This window comes from Phycodurus eques, chromosome 4 (assembly GCF_024500275.1).
Source record: "Phycodurus eques isolate BA_2022a chromosome 4, UOR_Pequ_1.1, whole genome shotgun sequence".
Lineage (NCBI taxonomy): Eukaryota > Metazoa > Chordata > Actinopteri > Syngnathiformes > Syngnathidae > Phycodurus > Phycodurus eques.
Genome location: NC_084528.1, coordinates 28,134,258 through 28,161,197, shown reverse-complemented (window position 1 = coordinate 28,161,197; position 26,940 = coordinate 28,134,258). Strand labels below are relative to the sequence as shown.

The following is a 26,940-nucleotide window of genomic DNA, read 5'->3' as shown; positions in this document are numbered from 1 at the left end:
CTACCATTAACATGATGGACTCCGCATCATCGTCTCCTAAGCTGTTTTTATCAAGCAGGCCGTCACAAGCCAAGTGGAGGCAAATGATTTTGGATTGGATACGAAAACTGGAGATTACATTTCCAGGTGACAGTTTAATTAAGGATCTCCTGGCAGGCTCTCTGTGACAATAGACTTTCATTTCCACCCGCTAAGCGCCAATTTCCAACATGGGGCAACAGGCAAATGCACAGATTTAAGTTTCAATCCGTTTCATGCTCATGTCCAGCCGGATGTTCCGGGTTAGATGTGGGAAAAGTCTGGTAGCTTTTGATGTGGAGACCTGAAATGGAAATGTTAACATCACTATCTTGATGCTTCGGCTGTATGAAGTAACTAAGTACAAGAGGCCGATAAAGTGGAACTTCCAAAGTCGAACACAATTCCATGATGCTGCCTGACTTGCACGTTGTGCTAATATATTTCCTTTTGCGATATTTGGAACAATATGTTCCAGAGTCAAATTGGCCCCATCAAACTTAAAAACTCTCATAATGTTTTGTTGCTAATGCTCGTTACACGTTTCACTTATGCCAGCATTAACTTTGACACAAGTGTAAAATTGCAAAATGTAATGTAAACCTTTTCATAACGAGTGATAAGTATAGAGCAGCTTGCCATTCTGCGCCTAGATAGCTGGCGCCTAACTTTAGCAGCTAATTTGGCAATATACATCTTTAAAAATTCCTCTTTCATGCCAAACAGCACAAACAGATGGTCTCAAATGCACGACAGAACTTTGTTCCCTAAACGTCTAGCTGAAAGAAAAGGGGAACAACAAAAACCGAAGTTGAAATGACAGTTTGATGTCCAAAAGTGGGTGAACAACCCCCCGCAAGTTTTGTTTGGATGACAAATGTTATGTGACTTAAGGCATCTACGGTTAAGGTTCCACTGTCCACATTCCAGATGAAATGCTTTAAAGTAACATTCAATACTTTCAGTTTTAGACAAACTACTTTGCCGATAATGTGCTGATATTAGCTCACGTTCACCTTTATTCAAAATGCAGCCACCAACTACAAAAAAAGGCCACCAGCTACAGATATTTGGTCTACAACATGGTTGTGTTTTTATTTCCCTGCCCCAAAACACTTTTGTCCCCAGCGATCTGTGAGATATCGCTGTATCCGTAGGCCTGCTCTGACTTTCTGCTGCTCTCGAGACGTTCCACTGGCCTTGGAAAGGCTGTTTTGAGGGCTGCCAAGGCCTTAAGCGCCAACTGACACACACAGGAAAAGTAGATCAGTGGGCCCCATGAACTAGACAAAGGCATATCCACCATGAGGAACAAGTAAGGAGACTTGCGAGCTGGAGGACCTTTTCAGTCGCTCACAGAGAGCTAGGCACCTTGAAGTTTCCATCTGGAGTTGCTGTTTGGAAGACTTGTGTCTCTGAAATATAATAAATAATTCAGTGTTTACAGGGAAAGCATCTCCAGCGATATGTACAGTACACTGACAGGCTTACAGGGCGACACAACAATTTGCAATTCAACAATTACTAATCAGAAAGATATTTTAAAATGATCTTGAATTCCTCCCGTTATTGTTATTTATTCATGATATTCCTCTTTCTAAGGCTCCTATAGAATCATTTTGTATGTAAACCATAAGTTGTGTGTCTGACTGCTACATTTGTTGGGTAGGCTAACGCTGACCAAATGTGTCACTACCTTATTTGCATGACTCTTTCAATATTGCCAGGATTTTGAAAAGGCTCTTTGAAATATCACTGCTATTGAAATGCAGTGATGGCATTAAGAAATCCATTAGAATTCAGCGGATGTCGTCAGGATACGTTGAATGGATGCATTGTGGTGTGAGAAGTATCTACCTGCTGGGGGGGGGGGCTTTTCAAAGATGTGAATTTTCTCTGCTGCCACCTCCACGTTCAATAACGTCTCTGTGTATCATTTCTTGAACACCTTCTGCCACATTTACACGACACTGCTTTTAAAAGATCATCTATTTTGCTTCTCCAAGCCGCCTGTAAAGACCACCGCAAAGCTTTGGAGGTGTCCCAGAACTCGGAGGAGATGGGCCTGATTCTAGGCGTGTGTGTCGGTGGCCTCGTGGTGCTCATTCTCCTGCTGGGTGCTGTCATCATTATCATTAAGAAAGGGTAAAGACTGTTGATTTGTATAACACACGCCTCATTATGTGCATCGCCTTCATTGTTGTTCTTTTTTTTTTTGTGAGGTGATCGGATCCATAACCAATTTTTCTCCAAGGTTATACTTGTTTTGGCAAGCATTGCTTTCACACCCGTATGATGTATCAAAAGGGACCAGCAATTCTCATCTGCATAGCCCAACTCAGAATGTGAAGCATTTAATTAATGGCTGATGCTATTCAATTAGCTACTTAATTACACACACCAAGCACAGGACCAAAGCATGAATGAGATGGTAATTGGGAAGGAAAAGGTGTGCTTTTAGAGACTATTCCAGTGAACCCGAAGGTCTCCAGTAAATTTATCCAGACGTTTCCTCTACAAGTCTTTAATAACTTCTCTAAAGATTATATACAGTGCAACCACCAAAGTCAAACAAAATCCCACAACATAGTTTAAAAGTAACTAAATTTGACAGTTCCATATTTAAACTCTTGCCTTCATGAAACTTAAAAGAAATAGAGGTCACATTTTAACATTCTTAGTTGTCATGTTGTAGTGTAAAAATAATAATAATAATAAAAATAAAAAAACAAACACAGTTCACCAAAGTGCTGTGCAAAGCAATACATAACAGAACAGAGTTTCACATAAAACATAAAGGTCAGTAAATAAATAAACTTAAAAGACACAAATGTTGGTCATAAAATCAAGAAGGCATTCTGTACCATTTGCAGACCATAAATGGCAGACACGCTGGCCCCCACATAGAGTCCATTAAAGCAGTCCAGCCAGGTAGTGACAAAGGTATGGACTATTGTTTCAAAGCGCTGCCTTGAGAGAATTGGCTTGACTTTGGCCAGCTGCCTCAAGTGCTAAAAGCTGAACATAACAACTCACCTGATCTGGCTATTAAATTTCAGATCAGCATTCAACTTGACACCTGGATTTGAGCTGGTCGATATGGTCAGATCCACCATGGCGTTCTTAGCGCTGCCACCAGAAATCATCACCTCCGTTTTGTTTTCACTGTAACTTAATATATTTCAGAGCCAGCCAGGCCTTTATATCATCAGGACATTTAACATTTGAGCAATAGGGTCAGAGAATGTCCACTATATTTTTTTAGCGGGACATCAATTTGGTCATCTTCATAAAAGTGGATGGAAGTTCCATGTTTCATGATTAAGAAGCCAAGTATGAAATGAAAAGAAGACCGAGAACAGAGTCCTGTGGGACCCCACACGTGAGGGGGAACTGACAGTCTTCGGGGCTGACACAGAAGAGGAAGTTATTCCTTCAGATGCTCACTTAACTGAACTCTAACACAATATTTTTTTGCAGAAAATTGTGGTTTTGAAATGGTACCACGTTAGGGACAGTTGATTTTTGGAGGTTCCACTGTTTTAATGTTTCAAGAACAGCGCGCAAAATGGGAAATTAGAAACGGCTCTAGAAAATCACATTTAAATTGCTGACACAGTTTCCTGACTGATATTGAATCATGTCCATTTTGAAAGTCTGCACTTTTCTACAATGAGCTCAGGCTCCTGTGCTAAGCAACCATGAAGTTTCCTTCTTTAGATAATTGATTACTGAATTTGCTGTGACAGGAAGGTCACGTGCTTTAGTACTTGAAATCTACCACTGGAGACACATTCTATTGAAGGAAACACACACGCGTTGTGCTCAACTGTGGCTTGGTGCTTCAGCATCTGCTTGATACACTTGCGCGCATCGCATGGTCACCTGCACAGCTTCTGGTTTCCACTGTAATCAATGCATTCTGCTTTCAGCTGACATTGTGTTCATGATACATCTCTTCTTGATTTCCCCCCCTCCTCCTCTACTTATCCTGCACTCTTGACAGAAGGAACTACTATTCTTATTATCCGTAAGTGGCTCTGGCTCTTTTCCATTGTTTTTGTGATCCATCAGAAACATGCTTGTGCTCTGGCTGTCTATCACACTTGCAGGAAGGCATAAAAAAAATTTAGATGCTTTATCACTTGTGTTGCTTTGTAATTTCACACTACCCCCTCTCCTCTTCTGTATTCGGTAATAGGAAACCTGTGAACATGAATAAGGCACCCATTACTTATCGCCAGGAGAAGAGCCACATGGGCTCCATGGAGCGCAGTTTTACCGACCAGAGCACCCTACAAGAGGATGAGAGGATGGCCCTCTCCTTCATGGATGCACACACTTGCGGAACCCGAAGTAAGACACAGATTGCTTTCAAAAATGTACTTTGCGCATCTCCAGGCGCTGAAAATGGTTGTACAAAACTTCAGCAGGGTTTTTTTTTGTCTGTTGGCCCTCAAACAAGTTTCAGTATAAAAGTTGAGCCATTTGTGATTCTTGTCATTTCTCGTTGAATTGATTGCCCTTTTTATATTGTCACTCTGATGACAAAGGGAAAGACAGATATGTTTACAGACTCAGTGGCACCAGATCTTGGTCTGCTACTCACATTAGTCAACAGAGTCACATCATCCACAAGCTCTGGTTTTGAGGACGTATTTCCTACGCCATGAGTTAAACCCCTCAAGGCGTGTCCATGGTGAATTTCTTTCACTGGTATTTGCCATTTCTGGAAATGATTTGCAAGAAATCTTAACACTACCACCCAGTTTTTCCAGTGGTACGGCTACATTTGGCCTGTATCGGTACTACACGATAATAATTAAGTGAGCTTCGACAGGCATGCGTCAACGTAGTTTGCCTCCATGTGAAACTTTTCAAAAAGTCAAATTTAACACTAGGTGGCTGTTGTGAAAAATGCCCCAACAATCCAACGGTGACCTGGCCTGTTGCAGGTGATCCCCGCAGTTCGGTGAACGAGGCCAGCAGTCTTCTCGGAGGCTCCCCGAGGCACCCGTGCGGACGCAAAGGCTCCCCCTACCACACGGGGCAGCTGCACCCCGCCGTCCGAGTAGCCGACCTACTCCAGCACATCAACCAGATGAAGACGGCAGAGGGCTACGGCTTTAAACAGGAATATGAGGTGAACTATTGTACTTTGAGCTCACCCTCAGTACTAATTATATGTTGTCACCGCATGCCTGTTTTTGTCAAATGCTAAGTTCTCTGACAAAGGAGACTTTCCGACTAAATTAGTCTGTGGAATATTGAAATGTGAAATCCACAGCAAGGGTGTAATTTATCCTTTTTTCTCCACCATAAATCAGGCCAGAGAGAGCTTGGGTTCTTTATTTGTTATAAAAAGTAATGCAGTGAAAAGGATGGAAACTAAAGTGCTGAGTTGAAAGCCAAAAAATAAAAATGTTTTAAAAAATGGACAGCGAGGCGGCTTGCCAAATGTTTAGTGGGAGGTTATTCCTAAGAGATGGACATGCAATGGGGAAAAAAATGATTCAGATGACTTTTTAAAACTTTTTTTTGTGTGTATTTACAGCAGTTACACAAGTGTCCTGCATCAGTGTGCACAAAGCTCACACATTCAAAATGTACAGACAGTTAGTGGTGGATCGAGAGACAGTACCTATAGAAACACAAGCATTGTTCAAGTGGAATTAATCCAATATAGTTAAAGCAATCCAAGGTCACTCGCAATCTGTTCTTTTTAAGTCTCGTTTTCAATAGCCACACACACACGTGAATCTGAATCTGCCTTTTTTTTGTCATTGTTATCATAGAGGCGGCACGGTAGTCGACTGGTTAGAGCGTCTGCCTCACAGTTCTGAGGACCGGGGGTTCAATCCCCGGTCCCACCTGTGTGGAGTTTGCATGTTCTCCCCGTGCCTGCGTGGGTTTTCTCCGGGCACGCCGGTTTCTTCCCACATCCCAAAAACATGCATCGTAGGTTAATTGAAGACTCTAAATTGCCCGTAGGTGTGAATGTGAGTGCGAATGGTTGTTTGTTTATATGTGCCCTGCGATTGGCTGGCAACCAGTTTAGGGTGTACCCCGCCTCCTGCCCGATGATAGCTGGGATAGGCTCCAGCACTCCCGCGTCCCTTGTGAGGATAAGCGGCTCAGAAAATGGATGGATGTTATCATAGATGGCATGCTTGAATAGCTCCTAGACACCTTGCATCATGGGTGCAATATTGATAGTGTTGATATTAATGATAACCACTGCCTTTTTAAATTAGAATCTGAGTGAATAGGTATGAGGGGGAAACCAATAATAATGTGAGTGTCATATAATTGCAATAACTAAAATGTAAAAGCAAGAATAAAATTGTTTACAACTTTACAATGAAGGAGTTGTTGATATTAAGAGAAACATGGATTTGTTCAATCATCTAACAAGGTCTGGTTTAAAGGAATATTACATTTTAATATAATGAGGTCATATAATTATGAGAATAAAAATGAAATAAAAATAATAAAGTCATAAATTTACAACAAAATAGTTGTAATATCAAGATGGCGCCTACCCGTGTGGACGCCTCAGTTAGACGCTCTCGAGTATTGTTTTTGTCTTTGTGTTTTCCGTTCGTCTTTGGAGACATTACACGACTCACTTACACAAGGGGAGACTTGCTAACCATCAAGGAGGGTACTCCGGACTTTCTTTCACCAACTTTCGCAAATCCGCTCAGTTTTTTCCCTGAGTTACTCACCGGAGCAGCGACCGTGGTCTTTTGCGCATGGAGACGGAGGCGGCGCCACAGAGGGAAGCATCTAGGTGAAGCTCCGCAAGAGAGGATACAGATTGGTGTTTCCGTCGCGAATCTACACTCCCTACCCAACAAAATGGATGAGCTTCATCTTCTGATAAAGACCAGTAAAGACTTCGGACGTTCCGCCGCCATGTGCTTTATGGAGACTTGGCTTTCTGAGGCTGTACCCGATGGCGCCGTCATGCTTCTCAGCTTCCATCTTCACCGGGCAGACCGCGACATGGAATCATCGGGGAAAACAAAAGGCGGCGGGATATGCTTCTATATCAACAAAAAATGGTGTACGGACGTCACGGAGGTCAGCACATACTGCAGCCCGCATTTAGAGTCGCTGTTTTTTAACTGTAAGCCTTTCTACTCTCCTCGTGAGTTCGCACCATTCATTCCGTCTCAAAGTAACACGAACGCCGCACTGCTAATGCTCGCCGAACAAGTAAACGAAATTTTAAAAGAAACACCCGGACTCACCCCTCATTATTCTCGGGGACTTTAACAAAGCTAAACTCAACCACGAACTCCCTAAATACAAGCAGCACATCAACTGTCCCACCAGGGAAAATAACATTTTAAACCACTGCTATACAACGCTAAATAACACATACCGTGCCAAACCTCATGCAGTACTGGGCTCGTCTGATCACTGCTTAATTCACTTAATACCGACATACAGGCAAGAACTTAAATGTGTGAACCCAACAGCGAAAACAGTGAAAAAGTGGACCAATGAAGCAAAGATAGAACTTCAAAGCTGTTTAGACTACACAGACTGGAATGTCTTTGAAAATTCAGCTGGCAGCCTGGATGAATATACGGACACTGTTACATCCTATATTAGTTTCTGTGAAGATGTGTGTGTACCAACAAAGAAATTTCACACAATCAATAACAACAAGCCGTGGTTCACTGCTAAAGATTAAGAAATTGGCAGGCCCAGACCATCTGTCCCCATCCTGCCTCAAAGTCTGCGCGGACCAGCTCGCTCCAGTCTTCACACAGATATTCAATAGATTGCTGGAACTGTGCGAAGTACCATCCTGTTTCAAACGCTCCACCATCATTCCAGTCCCCAAGAAACCTACAATCTCGGGTCTAAATTACTACAGGCCTGTCACCTTGACATCTGTGGTTATGAAGTCCTTTGAACGTCTCGTGCCCTACCACCTCAAGAGCGTCACAGGTGCCCTGCTGGACCCACTGCAGTTTGCCTACCGAGCGAACAGGTCTGCGGATGATGCAGTCAACATGGGACTACACTTCATCCGAGAACACCTTGACAGTGCAGGGACCTACGCGAGGATCCTGTTCGTGGACTTCAGCTCAGCATTCAACACCATCATCCCTGAACTCCTTTCCTCCAAGCTTCTCCAACTCAACGTCTCGCCTGCCATCTGCCAGTGGATTTCCAATTTTCTGACGGGCAGGACACAGCAGGTGAGGTTGGGGGAGACCAACTCATCCACACGCAGCGTCAGCACTGGGGCACCCCAAGGTTGTGTCCTCTCTCCGCTGCTCTTCTCTCTCTACACGAACGACTGCACCTCAATGCACCCGGCTGTCAAACTCCTGAAGTTTGCAGATGACACCACTGTCATCGGCCTCATTAAAGAGGGTGACGAGTCTGCATATCGACAGGAAGCGGAGCGGCTGGAGCTGTGGTGCGGCCGACACAACCTGGAGCTGAACCCGCTCAAGACTGTAGAGATGATTGTGGACTTCAGGAGGCGTCCTTCGCCACAGCTGCCCCTCACGCTGTCCAGCTACCTTGTGTCAACCGTCGAGACCTTCAAGTTCCTGGGAATTACAATCTCTCAGGACCTGAAGTGGGCGACCAACATCAACTCCGTCCTCAAAAAAGCCCAGCAGAGGATGTACTTCCTGTGGCTTCTGAGAAAGCACGGCCTGCCACAGGAGCTCTTGAGGTAGTTCTACACAGCGGTCATCGAATCAGTCCTGTGTTCTTCCATCACAATCTAGTTTGGTGCTGCTACAAAAAAGGACAAACTCCGACTGCAACGGACAATCAAAACTGCTGAAAAGATTCTCGGTACCCCTCTACCCACGCTTGAGGACTTGCACACTGCCAGAACTAAGACAAGAGCATACAAAATCCTCTCGGACCCTCCACATCCCGGTCACCAGCTCTTCCAGCTCCTTCCCTCAGGTAGGCGCTACCGATCAATGCAAATTAGAACTAGCAGACATTCCAACAGCTTCTTCCCTCTTGCCATCAACTTCTTAAACAGCTAACCTACAATTCCAATGCAACATGCTACCAATTTTTTTCTCTTGAGTTTGTTGTCACATTTCTGTCGGGCCAATTATACATTACTCGTGCACTCACTGTAGTAGTCTCGCCACGCTGCACTACCTGCATATCTGTTGTTGACCAATACTGGCCACTCATGCCAGAGTAGCATCTGCCCCACTTGCACACTGACTGAAGAGTATCTGCAACATTTGCACCATCAACATTGTCCGAAAGTATCTCACTACTAGTCACTTTAAACTGCATACACTCCTTGAAGTCTCGGCGCCCTTTGCACAATGGTCATTGCACCGGACTATTGCTATATTAGTCATTCAAACTGCTCTAAGTGCTAGAGGACTCTGCATCTTTTTGCACAATTGTAAAAAAAAATGAAATAAATAAATAAATTGTACCGGCTATACGAGATAACTAGCAATCCTTTATTGCTCGGTGACTGTTTTTCTCAATGTCTTTATGTTATGACCATCTGTTGTCGTACTAGAGCGGCTCCAACTACTGGAGACAAATTCCTTGTGTGTTTTTTGGACATACTTGGCAAATAAAGATGATTCTGATTCTAATCATTTCACTAGGTGTGTATATTTTTTAATATCTTTTTTTTTCTTTTCTGTACGACCATGGTATTGACAACAAGAATGAGCCGAAATACATCGCAAAGTCAGGAATTTTGCAGTTATGCAGCCGTGCGTTGTCATATTATGATGAGCACGGGTGAGTGGAACGCGGTGGGAATTTGGACCACAGGTAACCGTGCTTCAGTACGGTATGTAAAAATTCTTCAGTGTGCGTCTGACCTCAATTTAACACGACAGACCATAAACAATACATACAGTGCTTGAAAGAGCATGCTTCGCTTTAACCCTGTCTTATAGGACTGGGAAATCATTGACCGGTTCTCGATCAGAAAGAGTGTGAAGTGTGTTAAGCCTGTCACTTGACACGCCGATGGGACATTGGACTCTCACAGCGACATATCTTGCCCTGCCACCATTCTGTGTTCGTAATCAACACATCCAAAAGAGACCTGTAAAGCTAGTTCCACCCCAGGAGATTCATGTGTAATTTCTACATGCTGTAAAAAGCGACTAATTTGGCAAACGTACTTGACGTTAATGGTGAGCAGAGAGTTGGGGGAACCAATCAGTCGTCCTCTGACATCATCCACGAGCCCTTTGCACAGCCCGCTGAAATTAATTAGTGGTCTTAAAAGCATCTGGATCACACTGAGGTTGAAGGTATGAATAAATCATTCGCATATGCGTCGAAAGAAGAACTTGTGTCGCAAGGCAAGACTGATGAGGTTAAACGTCTCAGGAGGCGTTCTATCTTCTGTTAACAGATCGTAGGCAAGTAAATGCAGAGACTTTGACTTTTGTTCCACAACATTCAGTCCATTATGCTCAGCATTTGTATACATCCCACTTGACAAATCTTTCAAGGTCTCGTACCACTCTTTATGCTTTCTACAATCCATTTGACTTGTTAGCACACTTCTGTGGCGAAAAGCATTTTCCTGTTTAGTTTGAGAATATCTTTTCACTCAACAGCACTGGTGTGGTGTGATGAGCACTTCTGGATCTGATTTCAAATAATCTGGCTAAACTTGGGAATTTCTGTGTAAAGTTTGCCTGTTCTCTCCGGGTTGTCCCATAGTCCAATAACAATGAATGCTCTCAGCCTTGTCTTCGCCATGCAAAGCGGTTTCATTCAGTAGGGTTTGATATTTTATTGTTTCCGTCATAAACATTTTCCGCAAATGTTTTCCAAATCATCGCTATTTTTCAAAACCTCTTAATTGGAGTTAAGTGGTGCGCTTTGGTAAACCGCAAATGAGAGTTTGACACAGTGCTATCAGTCGATTGGTCAACAGGAGGCACAAGTAGGGAGAATGGTTGTCAGACCCTGTAATTGACTTGCAATGAGACCAGGTTGAATCCTGCCTGTCACCTGAAGTCAGGCGGGATTGGCTTCAGCTTTCCTGTGACCCAGAACCACATGAGAAATTGAAAGAAATAGAAGATGGATAGAGGGATGTTCTTCTTACAGCAAAAGACTGACAGTTTGCCTTAATCACCATGCCATTGCTCTGAATCTCAAAGCTAATCTGGATCACATGAACTGGTTCACAGCTGATTATGTAACAAAGTTTTTATTCATGAGTGATAGAATTACCATGGTTTTACATGTACACCTGCAAGATCTAATACGATCCAATACACCAGCTTTATCAAAATGTCTGATGAATGTAAATTCAATTTGTCATGTGGTTTTTAACTTCCACCATCTTGCTTTTTCCTAATCAGTCTTGCTGTCAAATTCTATCTGTTATGTAAGAGGGGGAAGGGGGAAGGGGGGGGGGCACATTCATGCATCATAATTGTCTACAATGATATTTGGAAAAGTTGTGCCACTGGTATACTGTAAATTTGCAGCGAAACAAAAAAATAAAAAAACATTTTTAATTGACAAATATAATTTTCTTCCACTCACATTTCAAATCATCTCTATGTTGTCAGCAGCCACATTTCGTGAAGGCCCTTGCGCTATTGTGCGTGTAATAAGCACAAATCGTATTGTAATTGGAGTGAATTGTGTTTTATCACAGCAAAAGAAGCTATTGTATAGTTATAGTGTGTCGGCATTTGCTTCCAGACATGTTTCCATTGCAGAATGTTCCTTTGTGATAGTGGGTGCCTTCACTCTAGTTGTAAGATTGAAGACACCTATTGACTAGCCATGATCTCTGTGTACTTTCCTCCAGTGAATCAATTTTTGGCTGAGCGGTGAGATCACACCCTGGGGAAAAAGTCCATCGCTGTCACCCAAAGCCTGTTGCATTGAAGAAAAGAAAAAAAGAGCAAACATCTTTTGTCTCTGGTTCTTGGTGTCACCCCCCCTCTGGACCTAATCTTGTAGACTCATTAAACTGTCCCTCACGGGAAAAACGCAATCCACTCGAAACAAAATCCATACAACACCTCTTCGCTAGAGTATGCGTTTTGATGGAGTGTCTCTCAAACCAAGGAAATTGATGAGGACTATCATATTACGCTGCCCTAGCGGGTGCAAGCGTTTTATTTCTCAGAGGAATACCTGTGATCTGTAAGAACACTGATCAATAATTTACAGTGAGTTGTTAGGGGGCTCGTACGTGTGGCACTTATTTTCCCACCATTGAAACTTCAACATCAAGTCCACTACAGTAGAGATTTGCTTGGAAACTCGAAACTTTCATTGCAGCAGTCGGCCTCTCTGTGTTGAGGTCGGGGAGGCGGGTGAACTCCCTGAGTAATAGCCTACTTGCAGCAAAGGTACCACTACTACTGAATCACTACAGTCTAATTTGGAAAAATACAGCATGGAGCAGATAAAGGCAGGATTATTGTGCTGTTTTATAACAAAACATAACACTGTGGCGCACGCTCATGCAAGGTAAAGGTATCCTGAAGAAGTCTGATTTTGGGAAACCTGTATTTGACTGTTTCGTTTTTGTGCTTTCATCTCATTTTGCTCATTTAATTGATCCTCTTAACCAACCCACACTACTGATCCCTGCCAGTGAGGCTTTCTAATCAATCTTCCACAGGTTTGTATTGCTTTGCTTTCCTTCAATATTGCACAAGCCCCTCACGCTTTCCCCTTTGTTTTTCCTTTCCCTTGCTCCTCTCCTGACGGCTGAGGAGTGATGAGAGCAGAGAAACAAAGAGCTCCGAGGTCTGGCATCAAAATTTAAGAGGAAGGGGAAAAAAAGAGTAGCGATATACATAATGTAAAGAGTTAGGAGGTAAAGGGAAGCAGGGATTCAAAGACAGGCGGCACATGGAACAAGTGAGGAGGAGGGTGTAATCCTGTGCAGGATTTGGCTGGTTCTTGGCTCTCTTGTGGGGAGAACTGCATTGTAATCCCCTGCTCAGCATGCAGACTTTGGCAGAGTTTCATCGAATTTCCCCAGTGGCTGAAAACCACAGGGGGTATGCCAGTCTTGAAATATGCATGTGTGTTTGTGTGCAGACATCTGAGGGGGTGGGGAGGGGCTGTTTGTAGAACAAATTTCAGCCCCCACTGTGGACCTTTGAAAGAAGTTTAGGGTGACTTGTGTGAGGACTTGCAACAATTTTTGAGTTCACAGGTTTGGTTACAGCTTCATTTACAAGCGCTTCTCCTGCTCCCCGTAACATTTTGCTTCTTCATGCGCCGCGAAGACTTTAGGTAGTAAGCCGTGCTTGCTAATTGTTGTGCCGCGGGTTTGAGCAGACCTACGCACTATGTGGCCTGAAAAAAAACCTCAAGATGTTTGAAAAGCTTTGAACCTCTTACAGAGCATGTTTATTGCACATCATTGGCGAATTATTAGTAGCGAATAGACTGTCCGTGTGGTTTCTATGATTGAATAATCACGGTTTGGTGGAGGGTTCTGGCCAATGTCCAGTTTATGAATTATGCTATTACTGTGGAGAACTAAACTTTGTCTCCTCTTACTTCTCTTATTATAATTTTGTCAGAGAGCTCATGGTTGCCGACTTCAAACAGGTGATGTTGAGAAAATAAGTAGGGAACAAATGGTTTCACCTCTGACTGCGCTGCACTATTGTACGGAACCAATGGATTGGAACTGATTTTCTCTACATTTGGATAAATAAACACTGTAGAAATACTGTAACTCCAATATTTATTGCACATTATCATGCAAGTGTAAGCTCAAGAGTGTGTGAAACTGGCGGCCTCGTGACATCCAAAGGTCCAGGACCAAAGAGAGAAGAGACACAATGCGCTAAGCTCTGTTCTTTTTAATTTCATAGCGTGCATGGAGCTTCAAAGCTCTATACAAAATCCAATGGTTCTTGAACTAAGCCTCCATTGTGCGTCACAGTTGGTTTGGCTTAAACAAAAGGTGCCCTATTTCCATTACAGGCTGTTTGAGAGGTTAATGGAGAGGGTTCCTCAAATATGATATTAAAAATAATAATCATAAATGTTCTCTTCGTAGAGCTTCTTTGATGGCTGGGACTGCACAAAGAAGAAAGACAAAACCAAAGGGAGGCATGATACCTTATTGGGATGTAAGTGATCATAAGTCAAAAAAAAAAAAAACATGCAGTATAAAATACCTTTCATACTTCAGTGTGCTTCTCTTCTTTTGTCTTTAACCTTGTCAGATGATCGCCACCGAGTCAAGCTCAACCCTCTCTTGGGAGACCCCAATTCCGACTATATCAACGCCAACTACATTGATGTAAGTTTTATTCTCTTTGACTGTCCCTGTAGCGTTTGACAGCAGATAGAGCCAAGCTCCTGCAAGGCTCTCTCTTTGTCGTGTAAGCCAATCAGTCAGCTGGCCCACTTTCACCTGGAAGCTTTCATCCAATCAAACAACCTTCTTAGTTGTGTCACGCTTGTCAACTGCTCCACCACATCCCCCGACCCGGACAAAGCCAGCTATCGCTTATATTAAAAACACGAGAATAAATGCATTTAATACCTTTGAGATGAGATGAACCTTTTTTGTAGGATGACACTAATCCCTCTAAATGAAATCAACTTGATGTTATTCAGTCTCTAGTTGGGCGTGGGCGGGATGGTGTGGTGGAGATTGAGGCTTCGCGATCGGGGATGGGTAATGATCCTTTCCATTGTTAACCTTGAGGGTTTTCCCCACACATGAAGTGCCACAGTTATTCTCACCTGTCATTAGAAATAGGTAAACAGATTTCATGCGTTCTCATTCATACATGTTCCCACTGACAATCACGCCTAGTTTCAGAAAGGCCAAGTCCACCGGAAGAAAAAAAGCTACTTGTTGGGAACAAAAAACAGCCGGCATTTTCAAAAATAAAGTTGAACATAGCAGCAAAATAGAGTAACACATGCTCGTAACTTCTGTGGATATGCTGAGTTATGTCAAGGGAAGTGTGGCAATCTGATATAGATTCTTTGTCTCACAAGATTTACGTTGCACGCGTCACACTGGGACTCGATGTGGTGCCTCTGTGAGAAGCTGAGGCAGAATTATTCCCTCCCTACACCAGCTTGGATGGCTGAACGCAGAAGCCCGTTTCTGTCAAAGCCTTTCCGAAGAATAGATTTGAATGCACATTTTTCGCAAAGATAAACTTATTAAGCACTTAGGTCTCCTTTTGATTGGATTAACCTTTTATGACAAATCAAATCAAGGAACAGCAGTAGCTTCACACTGCAGGGGTTTTTTTTTTGTTCCCACTAGAATGACAGCTGGTGGTGAGAAGCTTTCATAGAGTTCATTAGAATGGCAGAGCATTAAAATCCTGGCTAGTTACTGTGGTTACTTTTGGTCTTGGAGAAGGATGCATCAGTCAAGTGAAAATTATTTTACCTGACAAAGTCAACACATAAAAAATAAAAGCATGTACAGTGGACCCCCGCAACAGCCATGAATAATTGACTGTCCCCGAAAAGTGGTTGTAATTGCCGATATTAATAGTTTAAACCATAAATATAGCACAAACTATGATTCACAAAACGCTTTATTAGCATTTCAAAAGCTTCCAACATCTTCAAACAATGCTCTACACTGAAAAATAAAGTACAGTACTAAGCATGCACATGCACAATGTTCATAGCGACAATTCTGATATTGATGACAAATTACAAATTGCCATAACGGTGCAGTCCAGTGTAAAATAATGAACATTTGACTTCGCAGCAAGACACGGGTGTTACATCGATGGTGCCGACGCTCTGGGGCAGCCCTGTGCTGGTGGAAAAGTCAGACGCTTTGTGGACCGCTTAGCTGACGTAGCAGTTAGCACGTCAGTGTTTACTGACAAGAATTTGCTGGATCCACTTAACAAACCAACGTGACACAACACAACACCAACTGCTGGTTATTGAGAGATTTTCCGCTGAGCTGCTTGCGAGTTTGATGTCACATTTAGTCCTTGTTTGGCGAAACTGTCGTGAGCCAAAGCAGACATTGGCACCCCCTTTTGAGCCATCCACCCCTACTGACTGTTGATCCCAGATCTTATACCAGTGCTGTTACATTTGTGATCAGATGAGCAAGTTAGGGACTCAGAGTGAGTGAGTGTGTGTGTAGGCAGTGCCTAACCACAAAATAATCTTCTGCCTTCCACTGCAGAAGTTTGTTTAAGAGTAAGTTGATTAGACAACTAGAGTGATGTTTTTTGGGCGTTTATGGCCGACGGTAACCGTTTGTTTTCTTACTTAAAGAAACACTAAAATGCAATAAATATCATACATACTGCAGACAGTCTTTTGCCACAAAATCTAGAACAGGCAGGCTTTTAGTGAATCCGGAGGATAGGTTCCCCAAACAATTGCGATTATGTGGTGATCCACTGTACTCGTGGTGAATATTTCACATTTTATATCAAAAAGCATTCCTATCCTTCAGAGCAAATGTATTGCTTTCGAGACAGAGGTGGGGAGGAGCGAGCTGTTTTCCCCTCTGTCTCTCTTTCCATCATTTAATGTCTTTGGTTGCAAAGAAGAGGTGCAGAGTTTTGCATACATTTGACAGCCTCCTGTACCTGTTTCGAAAGGAAGAGCAGTTTGTGCCGTGGCTGATGCTGTGTTACATTTTATTGCATCTGTAAGGAAACAGTCAAAAATCTCACTTTGGCTCATCAAACCAATACGGCATGAATGTTACTCAATGCACACATTCATCATATCTGTGCATCCACTGAAAATTGACTGTCTATAGCAGTCAGTGTAGTTTCATCTTGTAAAATTCTATAGTTTCATTGTTTGATATACCGTATCATCAACGCACTGGCACAAATTCTATTCGAAAAACAATTCCGCTTCTGCACTCAAAAGTACAGTTGTGACATCATGACACTAGTTTAAACACGTTTAAATTTACGCAAATTCACATTGGGTAAATTTTACTGCTTCTTGGCTTTTAACTGGCATTTTGTTCTCATGACCGATATCTTGATGTTGTGTGTAAAATGTCCATGGGCTTTTATTTACTCATGCGCATGTGTATGAGGTATTTTTTGAAGGAAAGGAGTCTATTTTAGAGAGACCTTTATTTGCACAAAGGCTTGTATAAAGGTGGAGCTCGACACGCTGGTGTTCGTGATTTCAACGTTCGTGATTTCAACGCTACGGGCACCTTTTACATACATCTAAGTGCCAGTTTATTTATACTATGGACAGATTCGGGTAAAATCTTTTAGCTGTAAATGACACACTGAAATGGCGAAAGACTGTTAAATTTGTTAATAAATATACACAGTATATATTTGAAATTACCTTATTATCTTAACAGATTTGTCCATGGCAAAATAATATACTCTCAGGTCAATTTTTTTACGTTTGTGGTTCATTATATTTGCCATAGATTTAGGCGTTAGGGGTATTTCCAACATTCCACAGAATTTTGCCACTTCTGTCATTTGCAACAGCAGCAACAAATGCAAATTTAAAAAAAATTCACTTTACATGCTGTTTCCATCCTTGTACACTGACAAGTGTGGACAATTCCAACACTTCAAGACGTGACTACATGTACAGGAGCTGTCTGACAGCAAAACGTACATCCCGTCAACTTTGGCGGCGCCACCCACATTACTTTTCATAATCACTAGCACACACACTTTCCCACCTGTCCGTGACGCAAGCTGTCTACCAAAAAGCTTCTTTCATTAACTAGCATATATGTCTTCTTTTTCTACTCCCCTCCCCATTTCCTCAACCTTGCACCCCTGTAGATTCGGATTAACAGGGAAGTAAGTACTTCACCGCTTGTTCTTCTGCCTGCCATCGCTTGAATACCCCCAACCCCCCCTCCTGCCCCCCCCCCCACGCCCCCACTTCGCGTTCCACGCTCCTCTATCCACAAATGCTCAGTGTCTTTCAAGGTTGTGTTTATTTAATATGAAAAGGACAAAAAAATAAAAAAGCCTTAATAATTTGCAATGTACATAGGTACGTGAGTCCTCTCAGCATTGAGGACCCCGCTGCATTTGTTAGTCCTCATAAGTGGCCTGGGAAGGAAGTTGAGTTGCCATGGTGACCGTCTCGCCAGAGGAAGGGGAAGCATCTGTGCTGATAGGTTGGCAGGGGCAAGAGGAATTGTGGATAGCAGGCCTGGTCATCCATCTCCATTTTCAACATATCCCCAATTATTTGAATCTGCGTACAACTCAGTTTAGAAATCCATCAGCAACACGGATGCACTTAGTTTAATAGGCTAGATGGCTTTTACAGCCACAAATATCAAATACATGCCATTAGGATTCTGTGCATCAAGAACATCTTCAGGACATTTTGTTTTTAGAGTTTCTTCTGATTATTTTCAACTTACTTTCTCCAAAATGTTCAGGGGTGCACATAACAATTTTGGTCTCAAAGAGTCACCAGAGGTTTTTGCTTTGGGCTATCTATATATTTTTTTGTTTGTTTTTTTTTGTTGTTGTTTTTTTTGTTTTGTTTTTCATGACCCACCGACCTCACAGGATGAACATAAAGACTTACAGGCAGTGGCGGTAATTGGCATGTGCGAAATGTGCGATCGCAGAGCGCGGAATGGCAACACAAAAATGCGATGTGTAATGGCATGACATATATGTCAAATATGTACAAATTTGTAAAGAACCAGAGCTGAACGAGTACGGCAAGCTAATAATGTCTGTTAATAGACACACATCCTATTCGTTACTTACACATTTTATGCACAAATGAAGGAATAAAACCTTTTTTGTTTTATGACCCTATACTTTTTTTTTCTTTTAGATCTTATTGCATGTGCTTTACATTTTATTAGTCTTAGTCTGAGCCAGTTCACAGCTTGTACACAGCCTGTACGTACAGTACCTACCTGTAGCAATAGAGATTCATATCGACACATTGTATATTGTTTCATACCTTGCATTCTGTATATACCTGAACTGATAAATACTTACCTTATCCAATGAGGCAGGAAATTTTCACGTTATTTATTCCTCATTTATGGTAAAAGGGGGAGCACCATGGCCCACACTGCATGAACGACAACACTACTCTACCGCTGTCCCCCTAAAATGCAAAATGCTTGGTACGCAATTGTGCACTGACAATTGACTTTTATTATTTCCACCGCCACAGCACCACTTATGTGCACCCCTGGTTATGTTTATATTCGCAATAGACTTGACAACATCCATGAACCTACCAGGTAGATGTTTTCAGAAAAATGAAATGTATTTCTCCTTGCAAGGTTAGGTAAACAGACGCTTCTTTTCAGGAGGACGCTTGCTCATCCTCTGTGTCCACGCATTAACCTCCCCCAGGTGATGTTTTGTCGTGTTTATTCCTCTCAAGACTGTGAAGGTGACTTCATTGTTAATCCATGTTCACCTCATCCCCTGCCATCCATATACCAAAGGCTGTGCCAGGCCTTTGTATAAAGGATCTAAAGAATATTATTTCTTAGAGACTTGAACTTAACGATTTGGGGAACCTGCGTAAGATTATTTTTGAAGACACCTTATTTGTGACAATAAAAAAGGAAGAATGCATGGGAGAAAAAGGTTATGGCTGGTGAGCTGATTATCTTTGCTGTAGTCCTATTTCGCATTTAAAATTAAATGCAATTTGTTTGGACTGCAACTACAGTCGTGGACACGTTGTGTTTCATTAACTTTGCAGATTCAGTTTTCATGTTTTTGATTCATATTGCTTCTAATTTGTTGTAATATACAGTTAGAATTATTTTTCTAAATTCAAAATTTTTTGGGGGGGGAGCGGGGGGGTTAACCCAAAAGATTTTGTTTGTTTTAAATGTGTGTGCGTGTGGAATCATTGTTTTTTTTCCCCCTTCAATAAATGAAATACATGAAAACATTAATTCTAAAATGTTGATGCAGCAAAGTTAGTGAAACACAAAATTGGGAATTTCTGGAAATTTTAAGAAAAATCTCCAGGGGAAGTTTAACAGAGATTACCTGAGCAATTGTGTCAACCCGTTTCGAATGTTTAATGAGGACAAATGGAATCTTGAAGGAAATGTTAATGATTCCTGTGTTGCATACAAACGAACTACGCCTGATTACCGACAAGCACAACATATCCCACCTGTCATCTGTCATTATTTAAAAGAGAACAGAGGAGGCAATCATAGTTTTAATGTTGTCATTGAACAACAAACAACAATCGATGATCTGAGTGGAGTGCAAAGTGCAGGCAGGGGGCGTGGCTTCAGTAGGCCAGTAGCATGCTGTGTGAACAGACTTGAGGGACGTTTTGACCAAGATTATGCTGCAAGATGTGTTTCCCGTTATAGTCTAACCTCATGTCATCGCTGTGCATTGATGAGCATCTCCAAATTTTGTGATGTTTCTCTGTTTCAACAAAAAAATACTTTTGTTGTTGTTGTTGTTGTTGCTTTAAAATGAAAAGCCTTAAAATTTGGATATGCTTTTTATTGGAAAGTGATGACGTTTCTTCTAATTTCCATTAATTCCCTTGGAAAGTTTTCAGTTTCCAGCTGAAAATGAACCTTTAATGTTCTCCATATTCTTACTAGGGATCTAGTTATTGTTCATTTAGTTGGCTCGACTTCACTGGGAAGAAACCTTGCTGAAGGAATCACATTTTGACAGATTTATTGCCGTTGGTACGTGATGGGGTCTTAAGAGAGTGTGACTCCTGGTGGAGGCTGTGAGTGAAAAGACACGAGTCAGCAGTAGGTCAGAAAGCACTAAAACACAGCACAGCACTGTCAGGGAAGCGGGTGAGACACACAGCTGTGTGTGAGACAGATGGCTTACTCGGCATGTTGTGCCTCTTTTTCTCTTTCAGGGCTACCATCGATCCAACCACTTCATCGCCTCTCAGGGTGAGTTTACTCGAGTATTGTGTGTGTGTGTGTTCTTGATGGTGAGCTGGGGTGTAATAAATTAAGGATTATGTAGCCAGTGAACCCACTCATGCACGGGCATATTCAAAGGTGTTATTGTGACTGGGTTATTAATTAATCACGAGGAGAAAGAAGATAATTAACGCATTAGTCGCATTCTCCCGGTCTCTGTGCCGTTCATTTGCCATGAACTCTGAGGACACGGAGCATTCGAGATTTCGCTCCACTGACTCCAAATTGTTAGGAGGAGTGTCATCTCCTTGGCAGCTCCTGTCACTAAGTCACTCAAGATCGCTCTTTCACTGAGATGAAACTAGGAAGCGAGAAGAAAAAAGACGCCAATAGGCTTTCTGTCCCGCTGCCTTCTTGTTTTAAAGTTGCTTCTTGCTCTTTTAAACGTCTCAAAGATGATTGATGTTCCTCCAGGCTTTCATAATCATCGACTGTTGTTTTGACTCCCATCTCCTCTTTCTTCTGCCGGCAATTCTCCTGTATAGCTTTATTAACGGCACAATCTTGAGAGATTCTGCCGTCAGAGGAAGGACACTGAAGTCCCAATAATACGGGAGCTCTCATGCAGCAGCTCCCTTATTGAGATGACAGGTGTTTGACGCTGCTCTTTCTTCTTTCACTCTGCCTACCAGGACCCAAGCAGGAGACACTCTATGATTTCTGGAGGATGGTGTGGCAGGAAAATTGTTTCAGCATCGTCATGATCACTAAACTGGTGGAAGTTGGCAGGGTAAGAAATGTGCACCCTCCTTTTTCCTCTCTTAGATCCACCTAGTGCTTAGATGGTGTGTTATATATGAATGAACTGTTTTTGTGACATTGTGTGGACTGGATAATCAACCAAGTACCAGTCCATTACATTTTCATTGTATTCTGACCTAGGGACTAATTCAATGAACAAATAGGGTGTGCAGACAAATGGGGGTGAGGCTCCCAGAGGTCTATATATATATATATATATATATATATATGGATATGGCCATGGCCATCCAAGAGGTAATATATCTATATATATATATATATATATATATATATGTATATATATATATATTAACCATACCAGTTAAATAAACACACTGAGGCTAGATAATTGTACATTTTTCAAAATACACCGGTAAGCAGTTGTATTATTCTGTTAGAATTCATCACATATTTGTGATAGAACATCAAAGGATGCGGCGTGTTATACATTTACATAATAGTAGTAACGATCATAGGCCCATGAACTGTTTTTGTTATGCACTACCTGGAAGGCACATATTATCTGAAGATCTACCATTCATCACTGGCTGCACAGGTTTGTTCTTTTAGTGTCACATGCAATAAACATGATGTATTATACCATAAGTGCCCCATTTTCCCTATCAAGTTCGAAAAACCTATTACCTCAATGGATGGTTAAAATCACACCATTTTTGGAGCCCTACCCTTACATGCAATTTGCTTTTCCATTTGGGATCGACTGTGAAAACAGTCAGCAAAGAAGAAGTGGACATTTTTAGGGTGCCTCCAGTTCATTACGCTGTGTCATGAAACATTTCAAACAACAACACATCCCTCTCTGGCAGGGAAGGAGCCCGAGTGTGTGAGCTTGAGAAGTTCAGACTAGATATAGTCGGGCTCGCCTCCACACACGGCTTGGGCTCTGGTACCAGTCCTCTTGAGAGTGGTTAGACTCTTTTCCATTCTGAAGTTGCCCACAGTGAGAGGCGCCGAGCAGGACTGGGTACACTTATTGCCCCACCGGCTCGGCGTCTGTACGTTGGGGTTCTCCCCGGTGGACGACAGGGTAGCTTCCCTCCGCCTTCGGGTGGAGGGACGGTTCCCGACTGTTATTTGAGCCTATGCACCAAACAGCAGTTCATAGTACCCACCCTTTTTGGAGACCTTAGAGGGGGTGCTGGAGAGCGCTCCCACTGGGGACTCCATCGTTCTGCTGGGGGACTTCGATGCTCACGTGGGCAATGACAGTGAGACCTGGAAGGGCGTGATTGGGAGGAACGCCCCTCCCCCCGATCAGAACCCTAGTGGTGTTCTGTTATTGGACTTCTGTGGTCACCACGGATTGTCCATAACGAACACCATGTTCAAGCATAAGGGTGTCCACACGTGCACTTGGCACAAGGACACCCTAGATCGCCGTTTGATGATGGACTTTGTGGTCGTGTCATCGGAGTTGCGGGCGCATGTCTTGGACACTCGGGTGAAGAGAGGGACGGAGCTGTCAATTGATCACCACCTGGTGGTGTGTTGGCTCCGATGAATGGGGGAAGATGCCGGTCCGACGTGGCAGGCCCAAATATATTGTGAGGGTCTGCTGGGAACATTTGTCAGAATCCCCTGTCAGAAGGAGTTTCAACTCCCACCTCCGGCAGAGCTTCACCCACGTCCTGGGGGAGGCGGGGGATATTGAATCCGAGTGGACCATGTTCCGCGCCTCTATTGCCGAGGCAGCCGACCGGAGCTTTGGCCGTAAGGTAGTCGGTGCCTGTCGTGGCGGCAATCCCCGAAGCCATCGGTGGACACCAGCGGTGAGGGATGCCGTCAAGCTGAAGAAGGATTCCTATCAGGTCTTTTTGGACTGTGGGACACGTGAGACAGCTGATGGGTACCGGCTGACCAAGCGGAATGTGGCTTTGGTGGTCGCTGAGGCAAAAACCCGGGCGTGGGAGGAGTTCGGTGAGGCCATGGAAAACGAGTTCCGGACGGCTTAGAGGAAATTCTGGTCCACCATCTGGCGTCACAGGAGGGGGAAGCAGTGCACCATCAACACTGTGTATAGTGGGGATGGGGCGCTGCTGACCTCGACTCTGGACAATGTGAATCGGTGGGGAGAATACTTCGAAGACCTCCTCAATTCCACCGACACGCCTTCACATGAGGAAGCAGAGTCTGGGGTATCTTTGGTGGGCTCTCCTATCGCTGGGGTTGAGGTAACCGAGGTGGTTAAAAAGCTTCTGCTTTACTTGTGCTTACTCCATTTTGAAGTCGTGTATTGATCAGATTTTCTATTGGCAGCATCACACAAAAATGGTCTCCAAAAAGGCCATTTTTGTCCGATACAAAAACTAAATTTCTCCCGAACCCATCATCCGATTTTCCAAATTTTGGGTGCTTTATTCTCAGGTTTTGGAAATCTTGTCACGTCGCCATTTCATGTGGGAAAATTTAGATAGTTGACTGATTTTTTGCTTTGTGATATTTTTGACATTTCTGACACAAATGCTTAATTCTAATTAATGTTCCAGTGTGGGTCAATTAAACAATTGAACATTGCATATAATGCATAACACAAATAAGTAATAAATAAGTAGGCATGAGCATTTGACTACATTTCCCTGATAGACAATGGCAAAACTTTACTTGTTAGTCTAGTGGTAATTATGAAATATGAATGGATTAATTCAATGGGCGAATCTATGAACTAACTACTAACAAGAAGGTTGACGGTGCAATATTTTTCATATGCAGGTGAAATGCTGTAAATACTGGCCTGATGACAGCGAGATGTACGGTGATATCAAAATCACTCTGCTTAAAAGCGAGACGCTTGCTGAATATACGGTCCGCACTTTTGCCTTGGAGAGGGTGAGTTTATGATCAATGCACGCATTTTGCTCTTACAATAATTGTCGGTGCTTGAAATGCAATTTACAACGGTATGGTGACGAACACCCGAATGTACAATGGTATCACCCACATCTTTCTACAAAATTGGGACGTACCCTCAACAGAATGTTGGGGGTCCAGTGATTGTGCCCTTTGGAAGGAACATTAAGAGCCAAATTCTATGCCACCTATTTAGGGGTGAGCTTTCCAATGGTACCATACTGTTAAGTGGTTAGGGCAAGGCTGGATTCAATGGTAGGTATCAGGCTTATTTCTGCTCCATCGCGTTCTATGGATCATTAGAAACCAAATTTTAGAGTTTCTCTCTTACCTGCTGAAATAAGCCCTCAAATTAGAAATAGCGTATTAAAAAAGGATTAAATACTTGACAGAGTTGGCTGCTGATATGCTTGAGGGTCACGTGTTTAATCGCTGAAGAATTAACGGTCATTATAGAGACGCCGCTGTCTGTCTTTCCAGCATGGCTGTTCCAGTGTTTGGCCCGGTTGGCCTTCTTTCCCGTCTGTCAATCTCCTGGGGATCCTCTCTGGAGGAGCTCCAAGCTTCTCAGAAAGTGACAGTAGCACAAACACGGCATTATCAACACACTGTCACAATTGCACTTTCGTAAGCGCGCGCTGCTGTTTATTCAAATCAGTAAGAATTTGGGAGCCGGTGTCAGCTTGTTTTTATAGAGACTTTATTGGGTGTGGGGGGTGGATTTCTGTCTTCAACAAATCTTTGCTTTGCAGCTTTACTTTGTCGTCTTTGTATAGAGGGAGAAATTGTTGTGTGACTGCAGCCAGCACCCCCTTGAGCTCAGAGGGCCTGAGTTATTCCTTTCCACGTCTGTAAAACTGCATCTGCTGCGAGTCTGCGATGCCCCGAGGCCCAACTGTCCTAGAAGACCTGAGACCCCATATAAATAATGCCCACAGCCAAGAAGTCTGTCACATCTATCACAGAGGGGGAACATCACTGAATAGATGGGAGCGCGTCTCAAAAAAAGGGGGCCCTGTGGCTCTGATGCAAAATGCTGTGTTTTACACACTCATGGTAACTTTGTTTTTGTTGATAGAGAGGATACTCAACCAAGCATGAGGTCCGTCAGTTTCACTTCACATCCTGGCCTGAGCATGGGGTGCCCTATCACGCCACTGGTCTGCTTGCTTTTATACGAAGAGTCAAAGCGTCGACGCCTCCAGACGCTGGTCCTGTGGTGGTCCACTGCAGGTAATCTCTTACGAGGCACCTTTAGTATCATAAACGGTGTAACGGTACCCCAACGGTACTCCAATATTCACGGTTCGGTTTTATATTTGGTACAGTAAGGAAACCAAATACAAAACAAACTGCGTATATTTTGTGTTAAAAAAGAAAAAAGGAAACCATTTTCATGACATTTAAAATGAAACAATTGCACTTGTTGTTGCCTAGTCTCTATCTGAGGAGTCCAGGAGAGGCTGATTAAATTCTGCATGAAGTTGCATTTGTACCACACTACTTTGTTTATCTGTGCTGCACTGTTATTCACGAGTGAACAAATTTGACATTCTACCAAAAAGCATGATGTTAGCCATAACGTCTACTTGCCAGAAGGTGAGCTGCACTGTGTTTGTTTGCGAACTAGACACGTGGCTAAAGTGCGACGCAGTCAAACTCCTTGTCCCTGAAATAATTAAATACAATTAATACATTAAAATGAAATACCTTTTCCTCAAAAGTCTACACACAACACACACATGGGGTGTTGTGTGTAGCATTTGGAAGAAAAAGAAAAAATACTCCTTTTGAATGAATAAATAATTCCCAGATACACTGTATGTTCTATGTGGGAACGCTTAAAATCATCCTGTCATATCACATAACTGCCCTGGTATTTGCTTATGATCATTATGATGGATAACTACTTTTTGAATAAGTCAAGAAAAAATTGGGCCATAGAAAAGGATACGGAGGGCTGAGTTTTGCACTTCTGAGATAAGGGATACAGTGCAGTCGCAACAGTTAAACAATAATCAAATAATTTTGTTCAATATGCATTATATGCATGTTTGTATTATGTTTTAATTTATCGTTTGTGATATCAGACCTGGAACTTTTCTGACACGCCTGGTATTAAATGTGCAACATCCCGTTAAAAGAAATACCAATTTGACAATTAATTATTTAATTTCAATTCATAGCTCATGCCATCTCTAATCACGATCTATCAAATTTGTTATGATTGTTGCATAATCACTGTATCATGAATACATTATCATTGGCATATCATATGATGACTATGATTCCCAAGCCAATTGTTTTGTATTTTATGTTCACAACGTAAATTTATTATTGATCAATGAATGAAACTTGTTGAACTACAATAAGAAAAGTCATGTGACAAACAGAAGTAA

At 42.6% G+C, this 26,940-nt stretch overlaps 1 protein-coding gene across 2 annotated transcripts in view; it reads left to right on the top strand.

The window, feature by feature from the left end:
* Positions 1 to 26,940, top strand: part of ptprub (protein tyrosine phosphatase receptor type Ub) — a 184,343-nt gene that overhangs the window by 142,392 nt on the left and 15,011 nt on the right. The window contains exons 14-23 of one of the 2 annotated variants that reach the window (XM_061675010.1): positions 2,025 to 2,163; positions 4,025 to 4,048; positions 4,220 to 4,374; positions 4,974 to 5,161; positions 14,063 to 14,135; positions 14,232 to 14,308; positions 20,863 to 20,899; positions 21,565 to 21,662; positions 24,404 to 24,520; positions 25,620 to 25,774. In XM_061675010.1, the coding sequence (XP_061530994.1) occupies positions 2,025 to 2,163; positions 4,025 to 4,048; positions 4,220 to 4,374; positions 4,974 to 5,161; positions 14,063 to 14,135; positions 14,232 to 14,308; positions 20,863 to 20,899; positions 21,565 to 21,662; positions 24,404 to 24,520; positions 25,620 to 25,774 (1,063 nt within the window). The remainder of the gene's footprint in view (positions 1 to 2,024; positions 2,164 to 4,024; positions 4,049 to 4,219; positions 4,375 to 4,973; positions 5,162 to 14,062; positions 14,136 to 14,231; positions 14,309 to 20,862; positions 20,900 to 21,564; positions 21,663 to 24,403; positions 24,521 to 25,619; positions 25,775 to 26,940) is intronic. The other variant, XM_061675011.1, reaches the window with a different exon arrangement.